General features: G+C 45.9%; 1 protein-coding gene across 1 annotated transcript; it reads right to left on the reverse strand.

Annotated features, from left to right (window-relative positions):
• Positions 1 to 3880: 3880 nt before the first annotated feature.
• Positions 3881 to 20673, reverse strand: LOC133347672 (uncharacterized). Its single transcript, XM_061560144.1, has 4 exons — positions 20140 to 20673; positions 10909 to 11079; positions 9341 to 9967; positions 3881 to 5245 (listed from the first exon to the last, which is right to left on the reverse strand). Exons 1-4 carry the CDS (start codon positions 20239 to 20241, stop codon positions 5171 to 5173), a joined length of 975 nt encoding a protein of 324 aa, XP_061416128.1. The 5' UTR covers positions 20242 to 20673; the 3' UTR covers positions 3881 to 5170.
• Positions 20674 to 24230: the final 3557 nt, after the last annotated feature.

Raw genomic sequence — 24230 nt, forward strand, 5'->3', positions numbered from 1 at the left:
GGTCGTGTGTGGTGGGATGTGGATTGCTCCCACCTCTTACAAGACCGTCTGGCCATTGTGGAAGAGGAGGCCAAATACCCTGCAGCCTCTCGACAGCTTCTGCTATTGTAGGCTCTTCTGCCAGCAAGTGAGAGCAAAAAGCTGCAAGACTGCACCTTTAGTCTGGAAGTTTTACAATGCTGTTAGCATGGACATGCATAACAAACCCACACTCTTGCTCGTCTCAACAATTGCCCCGTTTCAATAATTATGATGTTTAGACCTACACGAGAAGTCAATCATTTTTGTTATGGAGGTCCCCTACAATCAAGACCACTGGTACCCACCCCTGCAGGGCATTAAAACATTCATTATTGGCTGCACGAGTTGCTCCAACTGACAGCTGCCGCACATGTCTCTAATCAACGCGATGTTTCACAAGCAATCGGTGTCATATTGCCGAGTGTGTTGTTAGCAAGGCGTGCTTCACGTTGAGCGTTTTGTTGCCCCAACATGGCGCTGCTGTTCTCCCACGCACATTTCTCCTGCACGGTATCCACGCCGCAGTCTGCGCTTCCTCTGCAAGGCATTTTGTGACCAATGGGCTAAGAACTGCTGGCCTACTAATGTACAATTTCCTTTACAGGCCAAAATTGGCTTTCCAAAATGATTTCATGATTTGTTTATTCACGAAATACGTTCAAAAGGCACCGACTGCCTCTACGGTTAATACATGAACTCAAGCTTTGTGCTTCCATTGTACAATGCAGAGAAAGCCTGGATAAGTGCTTGAAATGGGCCACAGCTATGCGCAAAGGGTCGTTATAGGCTGTGGCTACATGGCAGGCAGTAGAGCGCAGTGCGGCAAAATTTGGTTGTATTGTCCTGTACTGCGATGCCTTTGCACCCCACCACCTTCATCCACACGCACTGGCAAGAGTGTAGAGGACCACAACCCCCCATGACATACGCAGCATGAAAAGGCCCTCGTCCAGCAGTGGTTTAACAAAACCAATGGCTATTGCATCAAGTTATTGAAAGCAATGGTCCAGCTATACCTTGCAGCATCATAATTATTGAACGTATATTATTATTATTCATGGAACGATACTGTCGTGTTAACAATATCGTACATTCAATCTATTTTTTTTATATAATACAATGGGAAAGAAAGATGCCATTATCCATGGATTTAAAAAAACGTGTCTTTATGATATTAACACACGAATGACCGAGGCAACATCAGCAGGCGTAAGGGAAGCTCAAATAAGCAAAGGGAGTTTTGATCACAACTGTTGCTGACCAACATGTAGGGCAGCAAACTCGCGCCTGACTACCAACAGTGGTTCTGTACCTTCGGGCCACTTTCTACCTTAAACTAAAATATGCGGGCAACTGTGTAGAGTCAATAAGTAACAAGTATAACCCGTAAAAACAAAGTTTTTCACTATAAATCCTTTATATGCGTGGCATCGGGGCGGCTAGAGTCCTCTCGTCCTCTGGCTTGAGATGGCTGCCACCTATGGGTCAGATGATTGCCTGCCACCATTAAGCAATTGGTAACTAAATATAAAAAAAATACCTAAAAAGTGTAAAATTTTCGAAAAATGTTTGACGAACATTAATTGTCACGCACAACGAGTCTGTGTGCAAAATGTCAGCTCGATTGGATCACGGGAAGTGGGTTAAAAAACAATCGAAAGATTTGCACGGCCGTAAGCGCGCAAGCAAGCGAACTTAATATAAAGGATTTAAAAAGGGGTTTTAAGAAAGAAAAACATTTGTGTCTGCAACAATTTCACAGACCACTACCCACGGGTCTTGTCAACCACAGGTTGGGAACCGATGATGTATGGGTCGCAGATATGCACACAATCTCCCCCAATCAGGTTTCACATGCAACCGAGACCTGCCCAATCGTGCTCCATGGAATTGTGTGCCTTCCACAGCTAAATTTTGTTTGCATAACCCCACAAATCGATGCATTGTAATAAACAATTTGCTCATGTAAAAAAACAGACCATTGTTTTCCAATGCCTACTTAAAAAACACATTTATGGTATATTTAGTTTAACTAATATTGAATCCTAGGTTGGAGATAACCAATTACAACGAAAATCAGACGTTACATGGCTAAATTATTGATTAGGTTGGACACCAGCAATTAATGGTGTAGTAAAAGTGGAATGTATAGAACATGTTTCCAAATTGTCAGCCGTTTGCGCATGCGAATACACCTCGACTTTTAAAAGTTTAAACGTGAAAAGGCATTTCAATACAAATGTCACTCAAAGAAAAGCTTTAAACTATGAAGTAGGAACGGGAACTGAAATAAGGCTTCAAATGGCAACATACAAGCAAAGGGATGAACACCAAACGTAAACAGGATCGTTTTAAAGGGCAGGGCAGAATGCAGGCGACCACTTGCACAACAGCAGTTAAGTACAGGTCACGGACAATGCATAGACCCGAACAATCTCTACATCTGGGAAGGACGTTAGCCCTTCTGTTAGCATGTTCATTCGACGATACTGACAGGTAAGCAATTGTTGTTAAAAGCGGTGCAGACTAAAATGTCATTGTTGCGTAAACCTAAAAATCCGCATTAAATACGTGCATCAAGTCAATCTCCACCATCGCTTAAAAGCTTTAGGTGTTAAATTCTACAATCAATGGAATAGTTTCTCGTTTGGACGACAGAAGGTGGCGCCCAAAGAGTCCACAAAGCAATCAAACGTGCTTGGCAATGTTTTCCAAGAGGATGTATTGCAAAAGAGTACAAATTGTCAAAACCAAGCCGTGACCAAAGCGACAGATTCTTCAAAAAACACAGAAACGGTGCACACAGGAGAGGCTTGTCGTCAACAGTTGGGACGTTTTGCATCTTTTCACCGTCAAGCCGGGAGAGCGATGCGGTTTAAAAAGAAAGTAAAGCCTGTGAAAACACGAGATGAACACCACCATGCAAAAAGGACAACAGTATCTCAGCCGTCGGAAGTCCGTGACGAAAGAAGAAAAGTAGGGGACGACCCGTACGACTGGAGTTCACTTTCATACGATGCGAGAAGCGTGGCAGAGGAAACTAGAGTAATTCTGGGAACCGAAGAAATTGCGCGAGCAATAAAAAGACATTTGCCACAACCAAAAAAAACAGCCAAAAGGTGCAATTTCTTTTTACAATTCAGCAACCGGGTAGCAAGGAGCAGAGAGGACCCATCAAGTGAACACCACGCAACTCCTCTGGGTGAAGGTAATCTGTCGGTTGCCAGATTTTAAAAAAAACATGCAGTATACTTAATATATACCGTTCACTGCAGACACCAGAGGAAGCCAGTGAGGGACTACACCCGGAAAATAACTCCAATAAGTATGCGTGTGATGTCATAAGCGCAGAGATGACATGAGGCCCATTCATCTGGGAGTGATGGCACGGTTGGCTATGTAGGGCACAAAATAATTTCAAAAGACAAACCGCTTAGGGCCCCAAAATGGCTCAAGGGACCCCATATTTAAATAAAGTGTAAATTTCAGCAACAAGTTAAATTTCTAAAAATGGGAGCAAATTAAGATAAAGACAGTTAATGTATTCTGTTGTCTCACTAGTCTCATGTCGACATTTCACGAAGAGGAGATTGGAAACATGAGCCCCGGAAATAGTCGTCTGCTTTTGGACAGCAGCACCTCCTCTAATTAAGGGCATAAAATCAATGTTGAGGAATGCAGCAGATTTTATTGCTTAGATCTTTTTACGTGTATCCATTTCGTCAATTCAAGTTCCAGAAGATACGACACATTACAACTAGGTAATGGAATGCCGGAAAAGAGATGTCCAAACTCTATTGTGGTCAGTGTGACAAAGGAGCTACGTTACTCAAAAAACAGCACATGTTAAGGGAGAAGCTGTATCAAACCATTTATTATTTGAAAAAAAATCATGAAAAACGGTACAGACGGCAGGAGAAACATATTTAAAATATAGACAAAGGCACCCCCCGCACAAAGTTCGGTATAGCACCCAAATTTGTATAGCATTGAAGAACAGATGACGCGTTTAATTTCATTTGACACCTAACAATTGTATTTGAAGCTTCTTGGGGGACAACTGAAACCCACTGCTAACGAATTGAAAAAGGATTTCACAAAGCACCAGGTAAACCACATGTTCGGCCTTGTACAAACTTATTTAAAAAAAGTATTTGTGGAATGTAGTGCGTTTACTAATGAGGGTGTGGTAATGCTGCAACTAATCCTGCGTGCAAGATAAAGGTTTAGGCAAAAAGGTCGGCCAAATTGTTTTGGAAGTAAGAGATGCCTGCAGAGATACATGACAAAGTATTCTACACAATTGACTACAAAAAGGGATTAAGGGCTCCAGGACAGATTGACGTTTGGAAGCAGCAACATTACGAATGTATTTCACTCGTGCGCAACTCCATTTACTTTTAAAACAATATTTGTCAATTAATAGTATCCGCTCTGTGCATTACTTTGCAATGTTATGTATACCGATATAGTTAACAGATTATCCACCCCAAACCATCGCGGAACAATTATTAGTTTGAAATTACTGGGAATTGCAATTTGGACCATAAAATCAGCTCTCAGCTTGCTTTGTAACGTCCAAACATTAAGTAAAATAATCCCTGCAAATGTCTTAATAATCACCATATTCTGCAGATTAGACCCTACACATAAAGATGTATCCAAAACTTATAATTTTATTCAGAGCACAAATGTCGTCACACACCCAACTTTTCCTTCAATATACAGGGTGGGGAAAAAAAAAGTTGATTGCTATAAATCTGGAGAATAGGGCGTTCATGGTTTCCAAGATAAATAACTATATATTATTATTAATATTACTGGTCTTGTAAAAATAAAAACAGACTGTACCGCAGAAGTCCATCTGTTGGACCTATAGGATCTACCTCAGTCGAGAATGTTCCTGTTGTTAAGTTCCCTAGCTGCCTCTTTCAGTTGTCATAACTGCTTAAAATGGCAAGGTAACATGGTAGGAGTGTCGTCTACGAATGTTGCTATGCTGCACACTGCAAAAGTTACTGTGATGGGCCCCCTTGCTTGTAACACTACCATGTTGCCAAGAAACCAAATGAATATGTTTTAAACAACAATGACAAAAGGCGGCTTGTTTTTCATTCTTCACCACGACTTCGGGGAAAATTCTTATTCGCTAGTGGTCCTTCCACATGCCCATTCCAACGTAGGCATTTATCGCGTAGCAAAAGGTTGTGAGGTAACTGAAGACCTGGAAAGAGAAACAGTGGATCGGTTATTGACATGCCAACGAGTGCCAGGCAGGTCCACAAAGTAGGAAACTTGTCATTTTCAGAATTATATAAAAGCACATATGGGGGGGGGGGGTCTATTGAATGCAAGCACAGTATATTTTAAAATAAATATTCCAGGTCATTACAAGTTCACCAATGGATGAAGGCCTCTCCATGCTGTGTTAGTCATGGGAGGGTGGGGCAGGTGTTAGACTACTTACCTCGCTGTTCTTGGTTCTTTCGGTAAAGTCACGTAGAAGGTAAGTAATAAAATAATAAAAATAAAACATAATAAAATAATTCTCACGACGTTTCGGCTACAACACAAGCAGCCGTCTTCAGGTGAAGAATGAAACACTGCCAAGCTTGGAGCTTATATATAAGCTGGGTTGGAGGTGGAAGAAGAGCGCCTTAACAAAAGAATGTGCATATCTTTTGTTAAGGCGCTCTTCTTCCACTTCCAACCCAGCTTATATACAAGCTCCAAGCTTGGCAGTGTCTCATTCTTCACCTGAAGACGGCTGCTTGCGTTGTAGCCGAAACGTCGTGAGAATTATTTTATTATGTTTTATTTTTATTATTTTATTACTTCCCTTCTACGTGACTTTACCGAAAGAACCAAGAATATGAATCCCTGCAGTCACGAAAGCTTTAAATCGAAATTTACCTCGCTGGTCAGTGCAGATTTAGAGAAGAGGGTAGACTCAACTATATTAGAATTTGTCAGCAGTCAGTCGTATCTGGGAATTAAACTTATTACTAAATACAACATCACAGTAGATGAAACGTTCTTCAGAGTACGTCTGGCAGTATTTTGAGCATTTCTCCTTCATCTAGGAGAGGTGTACGAATTTCTTCCTAATTAATATGCCTCGCATGTCCAAGGTCGTGGAAATGTCCAAAGTTAACATTTGTAGAACACTTTCGATGTATTACTCTTTGGGTCTTTCGGTAAAGACCCAAAGAGTATGAATTCCTGTAGTCACGAAAGCTTTGAGTCAAGGTTTCAATGTATTGTTTAAAATAAATCATGTTTACAGCAGATATATTTCACCTTGGGAGGAAATTACCATTCTCTAGATAAGACTGAGAAGCCGCACCCAAAACTTCGTGCCGTGTCAATAAAGATATACAACTCGTGACAAACACGCACCTGCTGTAAACTAGTGGAACAAAGGGGGTTCTTGCAAATCACAGAATGCTCAAGATGAATTCCTCGTCAAAGATGAATCGATATGCCGACTTTGTTAAAATGACTCGAGTTGCGTGAAATTCTCCACGTGCGCTCTGGACAGGGAAGCCAACAGCAGCATCGATGCATGGTGGCCTCTGGGTTTTAAAAAAAAGTGGTCACGCCCCTGCCATTGAACGCGTCACCCATAGCCGTCAAAGACTTTTGCTTATAGAATCTGGGTGCAGAGTGCCCCCTAGAGGCGACCACAAACGTCCTCACCCTCGGCAATACGGGCAGTCCACAGACTTACCAACGGGTTCAGTTTCCGAGATTCGTTTCGCAAGTCGGAACACAATCATGTACTATATTTAAAATGCAGCGTCATAAAAAATAGTTACGGTTCAAAAGGGAGTAAATGCAACTCCACGCCAAACCTAAAAAAACACACCTAGCACTTTTCATAATGCAAAAGAACATAGATTTAAACGATCGAATGATAAATAATGTTCGTTTTAGCTTTTCCGGGAACCCCTAAAGATCTGCGCATGTGGGAATGATCGGGAAGGCGATGTGCAGGCGTGACTGGTGGCACTGAAGGGACACGGACGCTTTCGCGGATGGATGACAAACCCTCCCAGGTGCTTCTTGCTTGACGATCTCATAGCGAATGCCGTGTGAAATTTCGTTCACGTGGAAACTAAATTTTTAGTTATCGAAAAGTGTCCATAATAATTTGTTCAATAGGTTTAAGGGACATTTCATTAACATAATGTTCAGAAATAGAGGGATACCCGTAGTTGATAATGTGATTATTGATGAAGGTACGGATGGGGTAACAACCCAGTTAACCATGGAACGTTGGGCCAATGTCAGTCCAATGGTTCCAACCCACGTGCCAAAGTTCGCTCATCTTTGCCTTGTCACTGGAATAATGGTGGACGGAGGCGATGCTATGCAGGTGGAGGAATGAGGTCCTGTACATTCCCCTTTGACGTGCTTTGGTCACGGGCAGGGTTATAATTACGTCTCAACCCTGGTTACCTTGTGTGCTGCCCACATAGTTTGCCCTATTCCCCATTGCCGCATATGGACCAATTCAATTCAGCTTTTGCCTGCATTTAATGTCTTGATTTGAAGCTTTTGTGACTGCAGGAATCCACTCACGTTTTCGATCGGTTCGATTGAAACGGTGTAATCTATTATTTTTCTACCTACGAGACTTTACCGAAAGAACCAAAGAGTATGCCTTTAATGTGTTTACAGCAACACCTGGCCAGGCGAATTGACACGACAGTACACAATGCGTTTTGAATGTATCAATTGTCGATTAATTGAATGTCGAAAAATAAAAAGGTAATCAATTAAAAACTCTGGCCGTTTTAAAATAGCAGACAGGGCAGTGGGATTGCAAAATGCTTGAAACGCAGAGTGTGCCACGGTGATAATGAGGGACGTCATCTTCAATCCCAGTCCACCTCTGTTGGATTCAGCACCATTGGGATACTCTGGGCCAGAGGTTTAGTTATGCAAATAAAAACCACGTTGTATGGCCATTTTTAGTTCAGTAAATCTAGACGTTAACCAGGATTTTATTTCAAATATTTGTCCAAGGCCACAGGTAGACTGGAGTAGGCACATGACTTGGTATCCACAGCCAGAGGGGCATACCAGATGTGGCGTGCCAAGTGAAGAGCATTATTCATGTCGCCAACCTGGGACAGCCTCGCTTGAAATGAAACCCTGGCAATAACCGATTAAGTCAGTTTACTTAAAATCTAAACTTAGAAACACCTTTTATTTAACAAGGCCTATCGAGCTACGTAGCTCTGTTTTAGAAGAGACCTGGCCATAAATGGTAGCTCAAAGTGGCAGCTTGTGGAAATGTATCACAACCAAATACTCTCAAACGCATGCTTCTCAATGTGGAGGGGAAAAACGGAGGACCCTGAGAAAAATCCACAAGACCTCACCAGGAAGAACATGCAAACTTTAAATATAAAGGCGTCAGGGTCGGGACCAAACCCGCAACAAAATCACCTGTATACAAGGCTAAATCAGTTAACATTATTACCGTGGTGCCCGTCTATACGAATGTTGCAGCTCTAGAGTATAATGCAGTTGTAAAGACACATTATACCGAGTGTTGTGATGAGCAGGTGCCGAGCAGTGAGCAATGTGAACGTCAAAAGCAGTTACTCTACTGTACGGTGTTTGTTTTTAGGTGGAGTGGTGTCGCAGTGGTTAGCCCACTGCATTACGAACCCAGCAACCCAAGTTCGATTCCAGGCCATAGCCGAGTGGAGAGGGATATTGGAACCGATCTTGGACCAGCCCTCTGCACTAAACCCCCATTGACCAGCGTGTTGGAAATGTATTCAAATGTCCTGGCCACGGTTGAGTGGCGAATTATTTCAACTGGCCGCAGGGTGGCGCAGTCGGAACACTTGTGCCTCACAGCAAGAACGTTCTGGGTTCCAATTACCAACTCTGGTGCGTGTGTGTAGAAACTTGCATTTATCTCCATGTTCTGCATGGGTTTCCTCCGGCGTTTCCAGTTTCCGCTCAAAATAGAATGCAACTGGTATCGGTCAAACATCCCAATGTTGAAAAATTACGCACAAACTATTTAATTGGGGATTACAAAGAAACATTGGCAGGACATTACTTCTTTAAAAAGGTGGTACCGAGACTCCCGGAACCTTTTCTGGATAAGACAAGCACAATCAAATTATAAAACCAATTTACTACTTTCACCATCCTCACACTAAACACGCTGTGGAGTATGGGTGAAACGTCACCCATAACTGATATGGTAGAGAGGTCTTCACCCAGCAGCGGATCCAAAAAGTCTACAAACTCGCGTTATTGTTAATCTACTGTTACTATGCATGCTCATTACCGTCGCCGCCACGTTTATGCGGTACGTGTCGTTGTCGGTGGGACTCTTGGTGGTCACGACGGAGCTCGTGTTCGTCATCGGCATGGCCATCGTAGAGGACTCATTGGCACGCACGCTCCGCTCCCGCACCAATCTTATCAGCAGCCGGATCAGCTGGGCATTGGGATACCCCAAGTAGCTTGGCTCGGGAACTTCACGGCGCTTGCGACCAGCAGATTTAGACGTAGGTGACGTAGTTGTCATAGAGGCCATAACTGTAGTTGTCGAGACACTGCTCGACACGCTCGTTGCGAGGGTCGACGAAAGAGTGCGGCTTGCTGTGGGGCTGCCGGGGGAAGACGAGGTGACAGGCGTCAAACTCGACGTGGGCACAAAGGAGCCCGTGACCGAGGAGTTCGGAAAAGGGGTCGCAGTCTGGGTCACCGTGGACATGTTCTGGTTCACCGTGGACATGTTCTGGGTCACCGTGGACACTGTGCTGGGTGCCATGGTGGTGGTGGCAGCAGCGGACGGCGACTGCCCAGAGTACATCAGCCAGCACTGCTGCTGGGTGCATGCGGTGACATTGGCCTGTAGCACAGCGGCGCTCAGGTACAGGATGAACGCTGCCAAGTTGAACCAGGCATGCTGATGATCAAAAACCACACACAACAGCACGTTTTATGGTTACACAGCCAGAGATTGTTACAAATATTACGTCAATATACACAAAGACAAAGACTTCCAGTCTAGGTTTTGCAGGCGGTTCGGGCAGGTGCTATTAGCAAGCACCTAAGAAGGCTGGCAGTGCACGCAGGGGGTGGTATGGCCAGAATGACAACCTGGTGTGAAGTTTCCACACCAGGTGTGTCTTCGAAGGTCGATTCGAAGTCATTAAAGGCCTAGGAGCAGTTCAGATATTGGCCATAGAGAATAAAACACAGGTCGCCGTGCGCCGACCACTACTCCCCATTTATGTCAATGCATGAACAACCGCAGGTATCAAAAACAATATCCGTTATCATAGTTTGGACAGCCATAGAGTAGTGGAGAGTCAACTATTGCACTAAAGCAAACACGTTAAATAAAAATATGCCAAAGTGCCATGTGTTAAATCGTCCTAAACCCAAAGTTTATTTTACTTCTCAAATAAAGCAAAAACTATAAATACCAAGTGATCCAATTAAGCAACATGTAGACAAGCCACAAACAGGTGGAAACTCTAATGCAAGTGGCCCAACTGTTGGGCCATTTTCACCCCATTTAAGTGGGTTTAGATTATGTTCCTTAGCTCAAACATTGTGTAAATGTGGCCTCTTAGGCCTCTCTGCTACGATACAAAGCCGCACCAGAGTTGTGGGAAAGTCAGCCCAGTGCAGCTCAGGGAGGCACCAGGCTGTTTTACAACTACAGAAGCACAGCAGTGCCCACGCAGAGCTAGACGACCTGGAGCAAAAAATGACGAACAAGATTAACCCCCCCCCCCAACCTTGAGTGAGATTCAGAGGTCTGATAAGGCCAGAAAATCAGGAGCTGTATGCCTTCGTGACAGTGTGGGTGTTGTGTGCCTTCAGGCATACGAAACTTACCAGAGAGACCCATCCTGCTGTCTGGCTGGGCATGGAGATTATGTAGAGCACAAACTGGACAATGGTGAAGACAAAGAATGTAACGGAGACGAACATGACCCATCCCTGGCTCAGATCGGTGCCCTTTAGGTTTGTGGAGGCCACCAGAATCCACACGAGACCACCAAAGACCTGCGAACAAAATCGACAGTTACAGAACAAAACTACATTTCAAACTAAGTGGTCATCAGAATTACTTTTTAGGAGTATGGCTGTTTTGTAAAACTACTATGAAAGTAGATGTAATAGAATGGCAAAATATCAGGCTAATAACTTTATATGGAAACAGGATTGATAGCTAATTCCACTTAGAATTACAGGAATCCCAGGCCACACGTGATAGTCCAACAATGACTTGCATCCCTTTGTCAATCGATCACTTCATCCAACAGTTAATTTATTATGGCTTATGATGGAAAGGACATTAACAGAACAGATGACGCGGATGTCCAGTCAAGCTAGTAATAATTGCGAAATAAAATCACCGTGAGTTACTTAAAAAACAAATCGCATTTTTCTCTAGGGTCACAACGCAAGGCAAATTTCATCACGAGATAAAATCCCCAGTCACACGCTCTCTCTCTGCCCATGGCCACTCCTAAATGCTGCAAAAGTGGACATTGGATTTTCACAAAATGTACCCATGCATCACTTCCTAGGACTATCGTGCGTGTGACCCTGATTTCAGATGTCAGAACAGGAGCAGGTTTAAGCCGGGCTAGTACTTGAATTGGAAGCCAGTCTGGAAAAAACACAGCAATAGAGAGAGTATTTTAGCCTTGAGCTGCACACTGGCCACACAACGGTACAGCAATGGAATGCAAATTTAAAAAGAGAGATGCTTTTGAGGAGACTCCCCCCAATACGCGTGGGGTTTCTCCAGTCACCTCGGTGTCTGTGCCATTTACCTCCAAGGAATTGACCAAATATCCCAATGTAGGACTCTGAAAGAGTTTAAACACGTAGGCTTTCGCGACCAATATCATCCAGCGTTTTTTGGGTTAGATTGCGTAAATATGTGTCATTAAAACCCGCCACAACCAGACAAGGCCAACTTAGTAAGGGTTGTCACGTAAACAGAACATGCCAATTCGTCACTAGTACAGCACACAACATTTACAAACTGAAAGAGTGCATTATTATTATTAGGATTTCAGAAGGGGAGAAATGTCACGGGTGGCATTTTAGAAGACACGCATCTCTTTATGATAGAGCAATAACTTTTGAAACACCACAAGCCAAGGGCCATCTTTCATTTGTACAAATAGATGATTGGCACAATATACACGGCTATCCTTAAGTTGCAAGGAATTAAGTTCTCAAATCCAAACAATGCATCAGGTCTCAAATCATGGAGAAGGAACTGAGGGGCATTGCACCACCATGACTGTAGCTTTTGCGACTGATCTTATTACAGTGCAATAGAGGGATGCACAGTCTCAATGTTTTAGTTAACATCCTACGGTATTTTCACCACAAGTATTGTGGTTAATGCAGACACGATTCCTTGCAAAAAGGTTTCAGTTTGGTATTTTAACATCTTGACACCTGTTTTGGTGCCAGGAAAAAAGGGGAAAACCTATTCTTATATCATACGGACATGACTATAGTTACACTGCCACTTGTGAAAAGAAACGAGTCATGATCAAAATCTCCTGGAACGCAACAGATCTTGTTTGATCAACGAGGCTGGATAGGGCCGTGCATGGCACACCACCATACTCAAGGGCGACTCCTCAGGAACCATTAATTTAAAAAAAGGCATGCGCCGTGTAGGATTTTTTTTTTTAGTGAAAGTAAAAAGGCCTCCCATTAAATTGAGTTGTTGATCTGCTCTAGGGGGCATTTGGCCTATTCTGTGCTGGCCAAAAATCTTGGAGGCGGTAGTTACATCTATTCTGCCGATGAGTCAACTGTGATGTACCCATTTATTACTACTTGGAGACAGGGCAGTTTAAGAAACGTGGACCAATTTCAAACCATTGTGCTGGGAGATCAAATTGGTGACTTCTAGATTACAAGTCCAGTGTAATAACCATTAACACCATGGCAGAATTCCTGGAAAATGTTTAGTAAATTCCTGATATTTTTCAATCAACCAATGAATGAAGGTCATAGGGGTGTTTTTGTTATCATGCTTCACCACCCTAGTAAATACAGGTTGGCAAAGATAGGGGAACGCAGGAACGATTCCAACTATCACCTTCACTACTTGTGTTATCAAAGGCCAGGAATTGAAGTCAGATTGTTAGGGTTCATAATGCTGTGCGAAAACAACTTGGTCACCATTCCACCCAAATATAAATGCAAGTCCACGGTTGAACACAGGGCACGAAACCACACCGAATGCAACGTGGACACATCGTTTCACATGGCCAAAGGGCAAAGACAAGTGACAGATAATAACCACACTAAAAAAATTCCTTGCAGAGTAAATACTGTATTGTGCAAGAGACCAAGAACTCTTGGATAGAGAACGTTGAAGGAAACATTTGGATTGATTGGGGTAAAAGAGGAAGTCTATTGGTTAGCACACTCCACTATGAACCAAGACACCCGAGGTTTGAGTGTTAACAGTTAACCATTGACAAGTGTCACCTCAACGGGTATTGGGGCCTCATCCCCCTTCTACACGCAGAGGCCAGGGTGATGGAGTATGGTAAAATAACCAATAGTCAAATAACCCTTGTGACCAACACGGCATGGAGGCATTCATCCAGCAGTGGATTGACATGTATGGATTGTATTAAACATCTCAGCGCTATCTGCTTGCATAATCCTTGGCTGTAAACTTGTATGGCTAGGTGTGGCTTGCACCACAAGCACAAGGTTTCAGTCATGTGATATTTACAGGTTTATTTTGGCACCACATGTACAGTTTCGGTGCCCACACGAGGGATAATGAGTTTTGTTTTATTGTTATGGTTGTTTACACCAGAAGTGCCTCACCGAGCCCGACTTTCAGGAAGGTTCTGCCAAGTTTTCGCACAAGGGGGCAAAATATTGCATAGTACAATCGAGCATTGCAAATTATGGGCAACGTCTAAAATTATGACCAGGATGCCGGAACAAGAGATGGTCGTCCGTCGCGAATGACAAAGCCGAATTTTGTTTACGTCCCCTGTGAAAGCAAGTTGCAAGAAGCTCACGAATGGTTAGCACACTCGCAGTACGAACAAGGGCAGCCACTGGATCGAACTTCCAATGTCTTCAAATAAGGAGGTGGTTCTCATTTAAACAACTGGGAGAAATTTCGATTTAAAAGCTTTGACTGCAGGGATTCATCTTCTTGGTTCTTTCGGTAAAGTCACGTAGAAGGGAAGTAATAAAATAATAAAAATAAAACACCTCGCCCACCTCCTACGCATTTCACTAGTACTAATCGCATACCTGCATTTCCCATAAATATGCTAAATTCCTCTTGATATGCAAATTATTTTGTCAAGACGCTCTTCGCCCCTCCTTCCCAGCTTAAATAGTCGCTCCAAGCCTGGAGCGTGCCATTCAGACTCTGTCTACGTGACAGACCTGTTCTCCACCTGAAGACGGCTGCTTGCGTTGTGGCCGAAACGTCGTGAGAATTATTTTATTATGTTTTATTTTTATTATTTTATTACTTCCCTTCTACGTGACTTTACCGAAAGAACCAATAAGATGCTGGGAGAAAGTAATTAAATTATCATCCTATCGTCAGTACAAACAGAGCACACAACTCCATCACCACATCGAACACCAAGACCTCCAATCGCACATTTAAAAAATCGATTGCAATTAACTGCCATTATGGGCCATGGCTGTATTCTATCTTTCTGCTCTCTACCACAAATGTCGATCAATAGGTAGGGCATGGTGGGGGGGGGGGGGGTGTGCCATGCTTATCCACTGCGTTTTGAAAATCACGTTCAATTCCCGGCTATGACCAACATCCGTGGTGAGTGAGATCTGAACGAGCAATTCTTCTTGCCAGGTGACCAGAGTCAGGTTTCCAAACAAAATCACGGATGTGGGTTTTTTTGTCAGCCAACACAGAACTCATTCACATCAACACGCAAGCAAACTTGGCCACTTTTTCATGGGACACACATTAACCAACCACCACGGATTTTCCATTTACCGATAAAGGTCTTTCAAGTACCGATGCATTTGCAGCACAAGTGTTAACTTGTGCAAACTGGACCTGCCCCTACCAAAGCACCACGCGGTTTTGAAACCACATTTTCTGCATTCTGCACTCAAAAAAGGGCATTCGACGTCGCATGCCAAAAAGCAGCTCCAACTTGCACGGGAAGAGATCTGTGAACGGCTCCAGCAACCAGACGCTCTTGCAACGGATGCATTTCTCAACTGGTGCGCACGCACAGCCACACTACAGCACTGCGTTGATCACAGGCACACTGTCTATTAGTTTATCACATTTAAGTGTCCACAACCACGTAGGTTTTTTTGCAGTGGTTGCCGTACAGTTCTGCGATGAGTTTTCCTGCTGTGCGTTGTTCGGCACGATATCCGATGTGTCACTTTCAAAAAGATTTCCCAGCGAGTGGAAAAAACCGAGTCCCTTATGCAAAACATCACTGTGCAACTGAAAACATCTGAGGTAGCGGTACACTAGGACAATTCATAGATGGTATTTATTTCCACAGAAAGGGCCCAATGAGCTGCCAAGCTATTTAATGAGCATCCTGCTATGGTACAGACGTTATCCAATACTGCACAGATCTTATTCACACAAGCACGTTTACATATGTGCACAGTATATACATGCATCCTCTAATACTAATCACAAGTGTGCAGTGTTGGCATTAAATGGGTGCTCACTTTGCTCGCAATTGTCACCAGCACCACATTTGCTATTAGCAACTATGGAAACTCGGTACGGCAAATGGCATGGGGTGATAAGAGTTTTATATACTGTATCCAATTAAACCAGAGTTTGCTCAAATGTGAGTTTATGACCAATGATTGGTCCACCAAGTATAACAATTTGGGAAGTTACGGGACCTCCGCCTGCGATACAACGCATCCAGATTTCGGCAATGACATTTTCCACAAACACGAGACACCATACATTCTTTACCGAAAGAACCAAAGAGTACGAGACAATTATTTTTCTAAAAAGTTGTGCCGGTATACCATTGCCTTGATGATTAAACGAGGGGTGTGTGCGCAAGAGGCTACCCATTGAAATGATCAAGTTGGAAGCAGAATGATCACAAGTAGGTTAAAATAAAATAACATGACCCGACTGAACACAGGACATGAAGGTGCATCCGACCAATGTTTGGCATTAAACCAACTGTGGAAGCATAGCAACACAACCATATCATCCCAATGTCAATGTATCGGTTGAATAACTTCTGTCATTTAACTACTGTACTAGTTTCCAATACAAAAGGCAATCGGTTCTACTCATTGGACAGGGCTTTCGGATAAAAATCACAAGGCACTTTCAGACACTTTAAATAATGTTGGTCATCATAACCAGGAACTGGATTTTTATTTGGGCATGCTGCAATTAGTCAACCAATTAGGACAGTCATTGAGATGGAAATAATTTGTCCACCAATTTTAACAATGAGGAATGCTCATAAAATACCACAATCGACCATTGACCTATCTCTAAATAAATAATAGTAACCAAAACACAGCAACAGTAAATTGCCTTTAAAAGAATTACACCCGCAAATATTAAGAGTGCTTTTGAAATTTGGAATGAGAGCTTGTTCAATTTAAATGGAACTGGGCCTGCCCATTCCGTTAATTATACAAATGACTGCCCATCAAATGACCCTGCATGCGGCCCACCTCGGCAAACCTCTAAGATTAAGCTGGATTGAGCCTGTATAGCGCTCCGATGTGCGACCACCAGACAAACAGGTTGTTGTTGTTATGGGCTGTGAGGATACTTGGCGGATAGCAGAATGGGAGCACAGCCAAATACATTATTGTACCGTACTTCTATGCTCCTGAAACTATGCTGCCTTGACCAACAATTAACTACATTAGGTGTGGTGAGGAAATTGACACGTGTACACCAATGATTGTACCAAAGTGCGGAAAGGTCTGCGATTGTACCGCTTGCATCATCCCACCCATGATCAAGGGCAGGACTGGGGTTGGGAAATACCAGCTGCGTTGCCCGCATTGCTACGGTGTGGGAGTAATATAGAATCAATGGGTATTGGAGGTGGTGCTTGGGGGTGGGACACTGGACTTCCTACGAGATCCACCCATTCAGACTTCCTCAGGCTCATGCGTGTGGTTGTAAATCACCGGAAACACACCACATCAACAATTTAAAAAGGCACACAGTAACAACCAGTGCTGCCCATTATTTGCAATGTATTCACTTGAATATGCGGAGCCCTTTTTAAAATCCTTTATATTAAGTTCGCTTGCTTGCTTAGGACCGTGCAAATCTTTCGGTCGTTTTTTAACCCACTTCCCGTGATCCAATCGAGCTGACATTTTCCACACAGACTCGTTGTGCGTGACAATTAACGTTCGTGAAAATTGTTTTCCAAAATTTTACACTTTTTAGGACAAAAAAATTATATTTAATCACCAATTGCTTAATGGTGCAATGCAATCATCTGACCCATAGGTGGCAGCCATCTCAAGCCAGAGGACGAGAGGACTCTAGCCGCCACGCATATAAAGGATTTATAGTGAAAAACTTTGTTTTTACGGGTTAAACTTATTAATCACTCCACTGCCGTACTGGATGTTTGCTTCCCAAAGTTGTCTGGGATTTTGACCATGCTTCACACCATGCCGGGCAGTGCAGGTTAAGTGTGAAGGGGAGCAGCATAGATGTGGGAGCAGGGAAATTTACCGATTGGATTTCAGGTGCGGTATGGGTGCACCGAAAACCATTTGAACCGTTTCATGGTTCAATATGCATTTTAAAGGCTTGGTTCCAGTTAACCGTTGACAAAAACATGTTTGGGACAAGTTATGATTTGCTTAAAATTAGTCCAAAGACCTTCCCCGTGTCACTTTACATTGCAGGCTGCGATGTAGGCTAGTCATTTTACTACCCTTTGACATCTAGCAAATATGCACTGTTACAGCACAATGGAGACAGACGTGTTAGAATCGCTTCAAAAACACGGACCATCCAGTTGCGGCAGTGACTGGATCTTTTTTTTCTTTCTGCCATCAGATAACTCAAACCTCAAGGAACCAGTCCAAGGTGACATGTTCACGCGGGAGGCAAATCGCTTGGTTCACGGGTAATAGGAAGCAAGCAGTAGATGTAAAGTGTGCAGCAAAACGTAATTGTTAAATGTTTATAACTTTAGGCAGCCCCAACCTTAGGCGTGAAATCAATCTACCTCTGGCCTGTAATTATGGGGGCTTTGATGTTATGGTCCCTTCCACCTCGTACTGTATTAATAGAATGGAATTTACACTTTCTAGCCCCCTCTAAAAGTTTAGTTAGAATATACACCACTTACAACCAGGCAAGATCGACTCGATACGTAGATTATAATAAAATTACGGTTTAAGGACCCAGGACGCCTAGGCATCTATGCTCAAAATGAACGTTTGGAAATTAACGTGATGGAAATTCCACATTCCTATGTTAGGGGACAAAGTCTACATGTGAAACGACCACCGGCGATTTCCCACAAAGTGGTAATTATTTTAAAAACGGCGCTGGAGATGCACCAAGTCGACACTATGGTCAGGTTTGGAATGCGTTCAGTACCCGGCAGAATTTAGGAAGTAATATTTACATAAAGTATTAGGAAGTGTCGTCGTATGCCTCATCCTGCATTTAAATAAAATGCATAGCCTGTAAATATTAACAGTTAAGACTAGGGTTGTTAAAATTAGTTTAACATTACCTGTAACTAGCTGGCCACATTTAAAAATGTTAATGCTATACATTTATATAACATTCTAAACCGAAGGTGATAGTGGTGCAATGGAGGGCCTGCAATCCAGAGGAACTCGGTTCAATCCCAGGTGAACCAATGGTGAACGTTCATCTAACCCAGCAGTACAAGTGGACACATCACTGTTAGTGCAGTGGGGTAAAGCGTTGGTATGTTCACCTCTTCCAATGCGTCTGGTCGGCGTGGAAGAGTAGACAAAATACCCTAAAAAAGTAGATCCCTCCAATCTTAATTTGAAGCTTTCGTGACTGCAGGAATTCACTCGTTGGTTCTTTCGGTAAAGTCACGTAGGTATAAAAAAAATAATAGATCACGAAGTTTCGATTGCAACAACAAGCGACCGTCACGTGACCTTACCGAAAGAACCAAAGAGTATATCGATCCCTCAGAGGTTTTGGGTTAGAACTTTACCTTTTAAGCGAGAACGGAGGGAAATTGCACCACGCGGCCGCGGCGAGGTTTGTGTGGTCAGGCGTGCCGATCTGTATACCACTCAGTACCACAATTTTCACTGGAGATATTTTACCGGGTCATGAAAACGGTTACCGGTTTAGCAGTTGTCGTTGAACAACCCCGGTTAAGAGTAGGATTATGGAAGGACATTGTCATGCTTTGCAAATGAATACTCCCTACAGGGGAGGTAGCATCTTGTCATTAAATCTCATCTACACAGAATACCAACCCACTTGCTGTACTGCATTCTTCTGGCCACCTCGTTAGAACCTACAAGAGCCATTCGTCACCAACTAAAAGGCCGGCACGGCGCACTGTAGGGGTAGTGTAGCCAGCACCATGCCCGATCGTCTTTAATCCCTCCCAAGTGCCCATATCGCACTCGTATTCATTTTAAGGGCATAGTCAAACCTTGCCACCTGGGGAGGTGGTGCCCGAGACCGGTTCGCATACAGCGATCGCGACTGACAATTAGCCGTGGCGCAGAATCTAACTCTGGTGGTGGTGTTCGTCGCGCATCGGCAGCCTCCCTGCACCAATCCCAGCACACATCACTTGCACTACTACAGCCTCTATACGCGCATAACTTCGACTAAAGCAACATTTCACTGCGACATCGCTGAGATTACGCAGTTTTGCGGTTGGCGCGATTCGGGGAGCGCAACGTAGAAGCGAAATTCTCGCTTCTAGAGATTCGTGCGCGCGTTCTCGCCTCCCTCCCTCCCCCCAATGAGAGACACGCGCCGAGCAGAGAGAGCGAGAGAGCGAGAACGATTGAGACGGCACAAAAAACGGACAGAGGGAGATGCCAGCCAGACAGCCGTGAGAAACTCACCATTTCCGCGACGATAAGCAGACCCGACAGCGTCCTGAACAGTTCAGCTCCCAAAGGCAGGAGGGCTCCCGTGCCCGCAGTCAAACTCCCACCTCCAGCCATCGCCTTTTCCTTCTCGACCGCCGGACAAGCAACAATGAACTTGCAAACTACAATAAACCCCACGGCAGCCTCCAAACCACGCCTGCCAAATGAGTCTGCGGTGCGCGTGTGTGATCGTGGTGCTCGGCAACAGCCCCACAGCAAGTTACAAAATAAGTACAGTATCCACAGAACGTACTATCAAGGTCACTTTAGAGAGACAGCCCTACAAATAACTATGGGTTGCTTGTTTTTGTTTAACCAGACAAGCGGAGATGGTGAAGCCTCGATTATTGCTTTCGACGCAGCCAAGGCAATTCTTATTTTTTAAGTTTGCCGTTCGCGACGTCGCGTTCTATTATGAACAAGCCTGCGACCGGCCGGTCGTACCGGTGATATATCCGTCGATCCGGTTATTCCTCCCAGCCCAGCCCCAAAGATTCTCACTTTTAAATTCTACTCCAGCCCGCACCTCCGCCCCCACCCTCACCAATCGCCCACCCCCACGTCCCCTCCACCCAGCCCCCACGTCCCCTCCACCCACCCCCACGTCCCCTCCACCCACCCCCCACGTCCCCTCCACCCACCCCCCACGTCCCCTCCACCCACCCCCCACGTCCCCTCCACCCACCCCCCACGTCCCCTCCACCCACCCCCCACGTCCCCTCCACCCACCCCCCACGTCCCCTCCACCCACCCCCCACGTCCCCTCCACCCACCTCCACCCACCTCCACCTACCTCCACCCACCTTTTGCGTCCAGCCACTAAGTGGGAGGTTCCGTGTGCTGTTGTTCAATCAGCCCGGGGCGCGTGTGTGTGTTTATCACCCCGGTGTGTGAGTGTGTGTTCATCACCCCGGTGTGTGTTCAATCAGCCCGGTGTGTGTGTGTGTTCAATCAACCCGGTGTGTGTGTGTGTTCAATCAGCCCGGTGTGTGTGTGTGTGTTCAATCAGCCCGGTGTGTGTGTGTTCAATCAGCCCGGTGTGTGTGTGTGTTCAATCAGCCCGGTGTGTGTGTGTGTTCAATCAGCCCGGTGTGTGTGTGTGTGTTCCACTCGAGCTGGGAGCGTGACGTCGTCATCATTAGCGAGGAGGAATGAGGAGGAGGAGGAATGAGGAGGAGGATGAATGAGGAGGCGGTGTGCGCGTGTTGGGATCGGCGTGCGCGTCGCCTTGCGGGGTAGAGAGGCGGCAGGCTGGGAGGAGATTGACTCGGTTTCCCAGCACGCCGCACAATCGTGATAATTGTCAAAAGAAAGGAACGTGCAGCCAGCCTCCCCCCAATTGAACCCACGCTGTCTCGTGACTAACTAGAGCTGAAGGGCCAGAGGAATAGTAACTATTCAGTGCGGCTCGTGGTGCCAATTGTTCTTTGTATGTGTGTGTGTGACTGATAGCAGTGTCTGTCAACTGCTGTTAAGGGTGGATTGCTCGATGAGCGGTCCTTGTTAAATGAAGAAGACAACTTTGGTGGCGATGCAGTTGGCAGTGGTGCACAATTAATCAACAAAAACCACTCAACAGCCTTCGTCAATAACCCCGTGAACCAATGCGGGAAAATGTACAGTATACAGGCGACGGCCACGTCGTCTGTTACCGTACATATACTATTTGTTTCCGTCTGAGACAGCGGTCATAAACAAGGTTATTGATTCACTTTTATTGGCGATACAAAGATATCGCTACCGACCAGTTAAATATGCGCGCGATACACAAGCGGCGTAGGCCGATGCGGGCAGCAGATGGCACTGCAGCGACATGCATCGTTGTGCTGTACTATGCCACTGCGTCTATGTCCCCCCCCCCCACCCGTCTTCACGACGCCTGCGCTGATGAGCGCGGTGGGAATGTGGTCAGACGCTTCGCCAGGCATGGGATTGGCACGCTGGCTCTGATTCGTTTTTTAATCCTTTATATTAAGTTCGCTTGCTTGCTTGCTTGCGTGCTTGCTTGCTTACGACCGTGCAAATCTTTCGGTCGTTTTTTAACCCACTTCCCGTGATCCAATCGAGCTGACATTTTGCACACAGACTCGTTGTGCGTGACAATTAATGTTTGTGAAAAATTTTTTCCAAAATTTTACACTTTTTAGGACAAAAATATTATATTTAATTACCAATTGCTTAATGGTGCAATGCAATCATCTGACCCATAGGTGGCAGCCATCTCAAGCCAGAGGACGAGAGGACTCTAGCCGCCACGCATATAAAGGATTTATAGTGAAAAACTTTGTTTTTACGGGTTATACTTATTTGCTCTTTTCATCACGTCTCTGGTCTCACTTGAAAGCACGCATCGACCCAATGGTTAGTGTCGGTGTGCCCTCGACTCATTTATAGAGACGCACTTTTGATTGATTTGGTTTTCTGTGAATAAATTTGCATCACGCAGCGACGCCGCTCCGGCTGTGTGCAATGTAAACGTTGTGGATTTACTCTCCAACACACCCCGTGGGCTGGAGTCGTAACTCACGTTTTGTTGACGTGACAAATACTTTCTGGCTGTGCCGGGTGGTGGAGGGTCACGACACATTTATACTCACGGGATCTAACCCCCAAAAAACTTTATTACGAATAAATGTTATCTCATCGTCAGCCACGATCTATTCACCGCTGGATGCCAGCTTCTCTCCCCCTCCTCCCCAAGCCATCACCATCTCGACAATGCGATGTAGCGAGCCACCTTCAGCAGCCTGCATGCACGCGCGCTCATCTTATCGCTCCATCTCCACGGTCAACGTCCTCTCGGGCGGGTGGCCTCCCCTGTGTTGCCACTCTCTCGTTATTGTCGATATTCTACTTCGATGTCATTGACGCCAGAGTAGGGGTGGGGGTGGACGTGTCCGTGAGGGCATTCACCGTGGATGTTTGATCGATCCCGTCAACTCGTGCGCAGCAGGAGCTCAGATGGGCGTCCGGTGCGAAAGAAGTTCAACAAACAGACATCCAGCTGTGGATAGATCATGGCTGATGATAGAGACATCACTGGGTCTTCCCTTTCACATGCGCTTTTTCTGCGTCGCATTAACTCGTGTCGACAGAGTTAAGTCGATTCACCGAACTTTGCGCGACACCACCTGATGTCGACATCACCGTTTCGCTTGAGAAATTAAGGCGACGACCTTGCATCGTTCGGTGTCACATTCAACGTCAATTCTTCGCACGTGAAACAACCCATTAACAAACAAATAAGATGCTCTACCGCAATTGCCCGACACCCAGTGGCGTAGTGACCGCATGGGGCGTTGAAAAGGAACGAAAATGTGAACCCCACCCCGCGCCATCCTCCATCACCCCCCCGCCACGCCCATCACCCCCCCGCCACCCCCCGCCACCCCCCATCACCCCCCCCCGCCACCCCCCATCACCCCCCCCACCGCCACCCCCCATCACCCTCCCGCCACCCCGATCACCCCCCCCACCGCCACCCCCCATCACCCCTCCCGCCACCCCCCATCACCCCCCCATCACCCCCCCCCCATCACTCCTCCATCCGCCACCCCCCATCACCCCCCCCGCCACCCCCCATCACCCCCCCCGCCACCCCCATCACCCCCCCCGCCACCCCCCATCACCCCCCCCGCCACCCCCATCACCCCCCCCGCCACCCCCATCACCCCCCCCCGCCACCCCCATTACCCCCCCCCCGCCACCCCCATCACCCCCCCCCCCGCCACCCCCCATCACCCCCCACCCGCTATCCCCCCCCGCCACCCCCATCACCCCCCCCGCCACCCCCCATCACCCCCCCCCCCCGCCACCCCCCATCACCCCCCCCCCCGCCACCCCCCATCACCCCCCCCCCGCCACCCCCCATCACCCCGCCACCCCCCATCACCCCCCCCCCCCGCCACCCCCCATCACCCCCCCCCGCCACCCCCCATCACCCCCCCCCCCCCGCCACCCCCCATCACCCCCCCCCCCCGCCGTCTATCGCCTGGGGTGCAGTGAGACACGGTCTGCATTACTCGATAAGCCTCGGGACCCAATCGTTCTGTTCCGAGCTTGTG

The sequence above is a fragment of the Lethenteron reissneri genome, chromosome 26 (genome assembly GCF_015708825.2).
Source record: "Lethenteron reissneri isolate LAM-NWPU_2019-01 chromosome 26, ASM1570882v1, whole genome shotgun sequence".
Taxonomy (NCBI): domain Eukaryota; kingdom Metazoa; phylum Chordata; class Hyperoartia; order Petromyzontiformes; family Petromyzontidae; genus Lethenteron; species Lethenteron reissneri.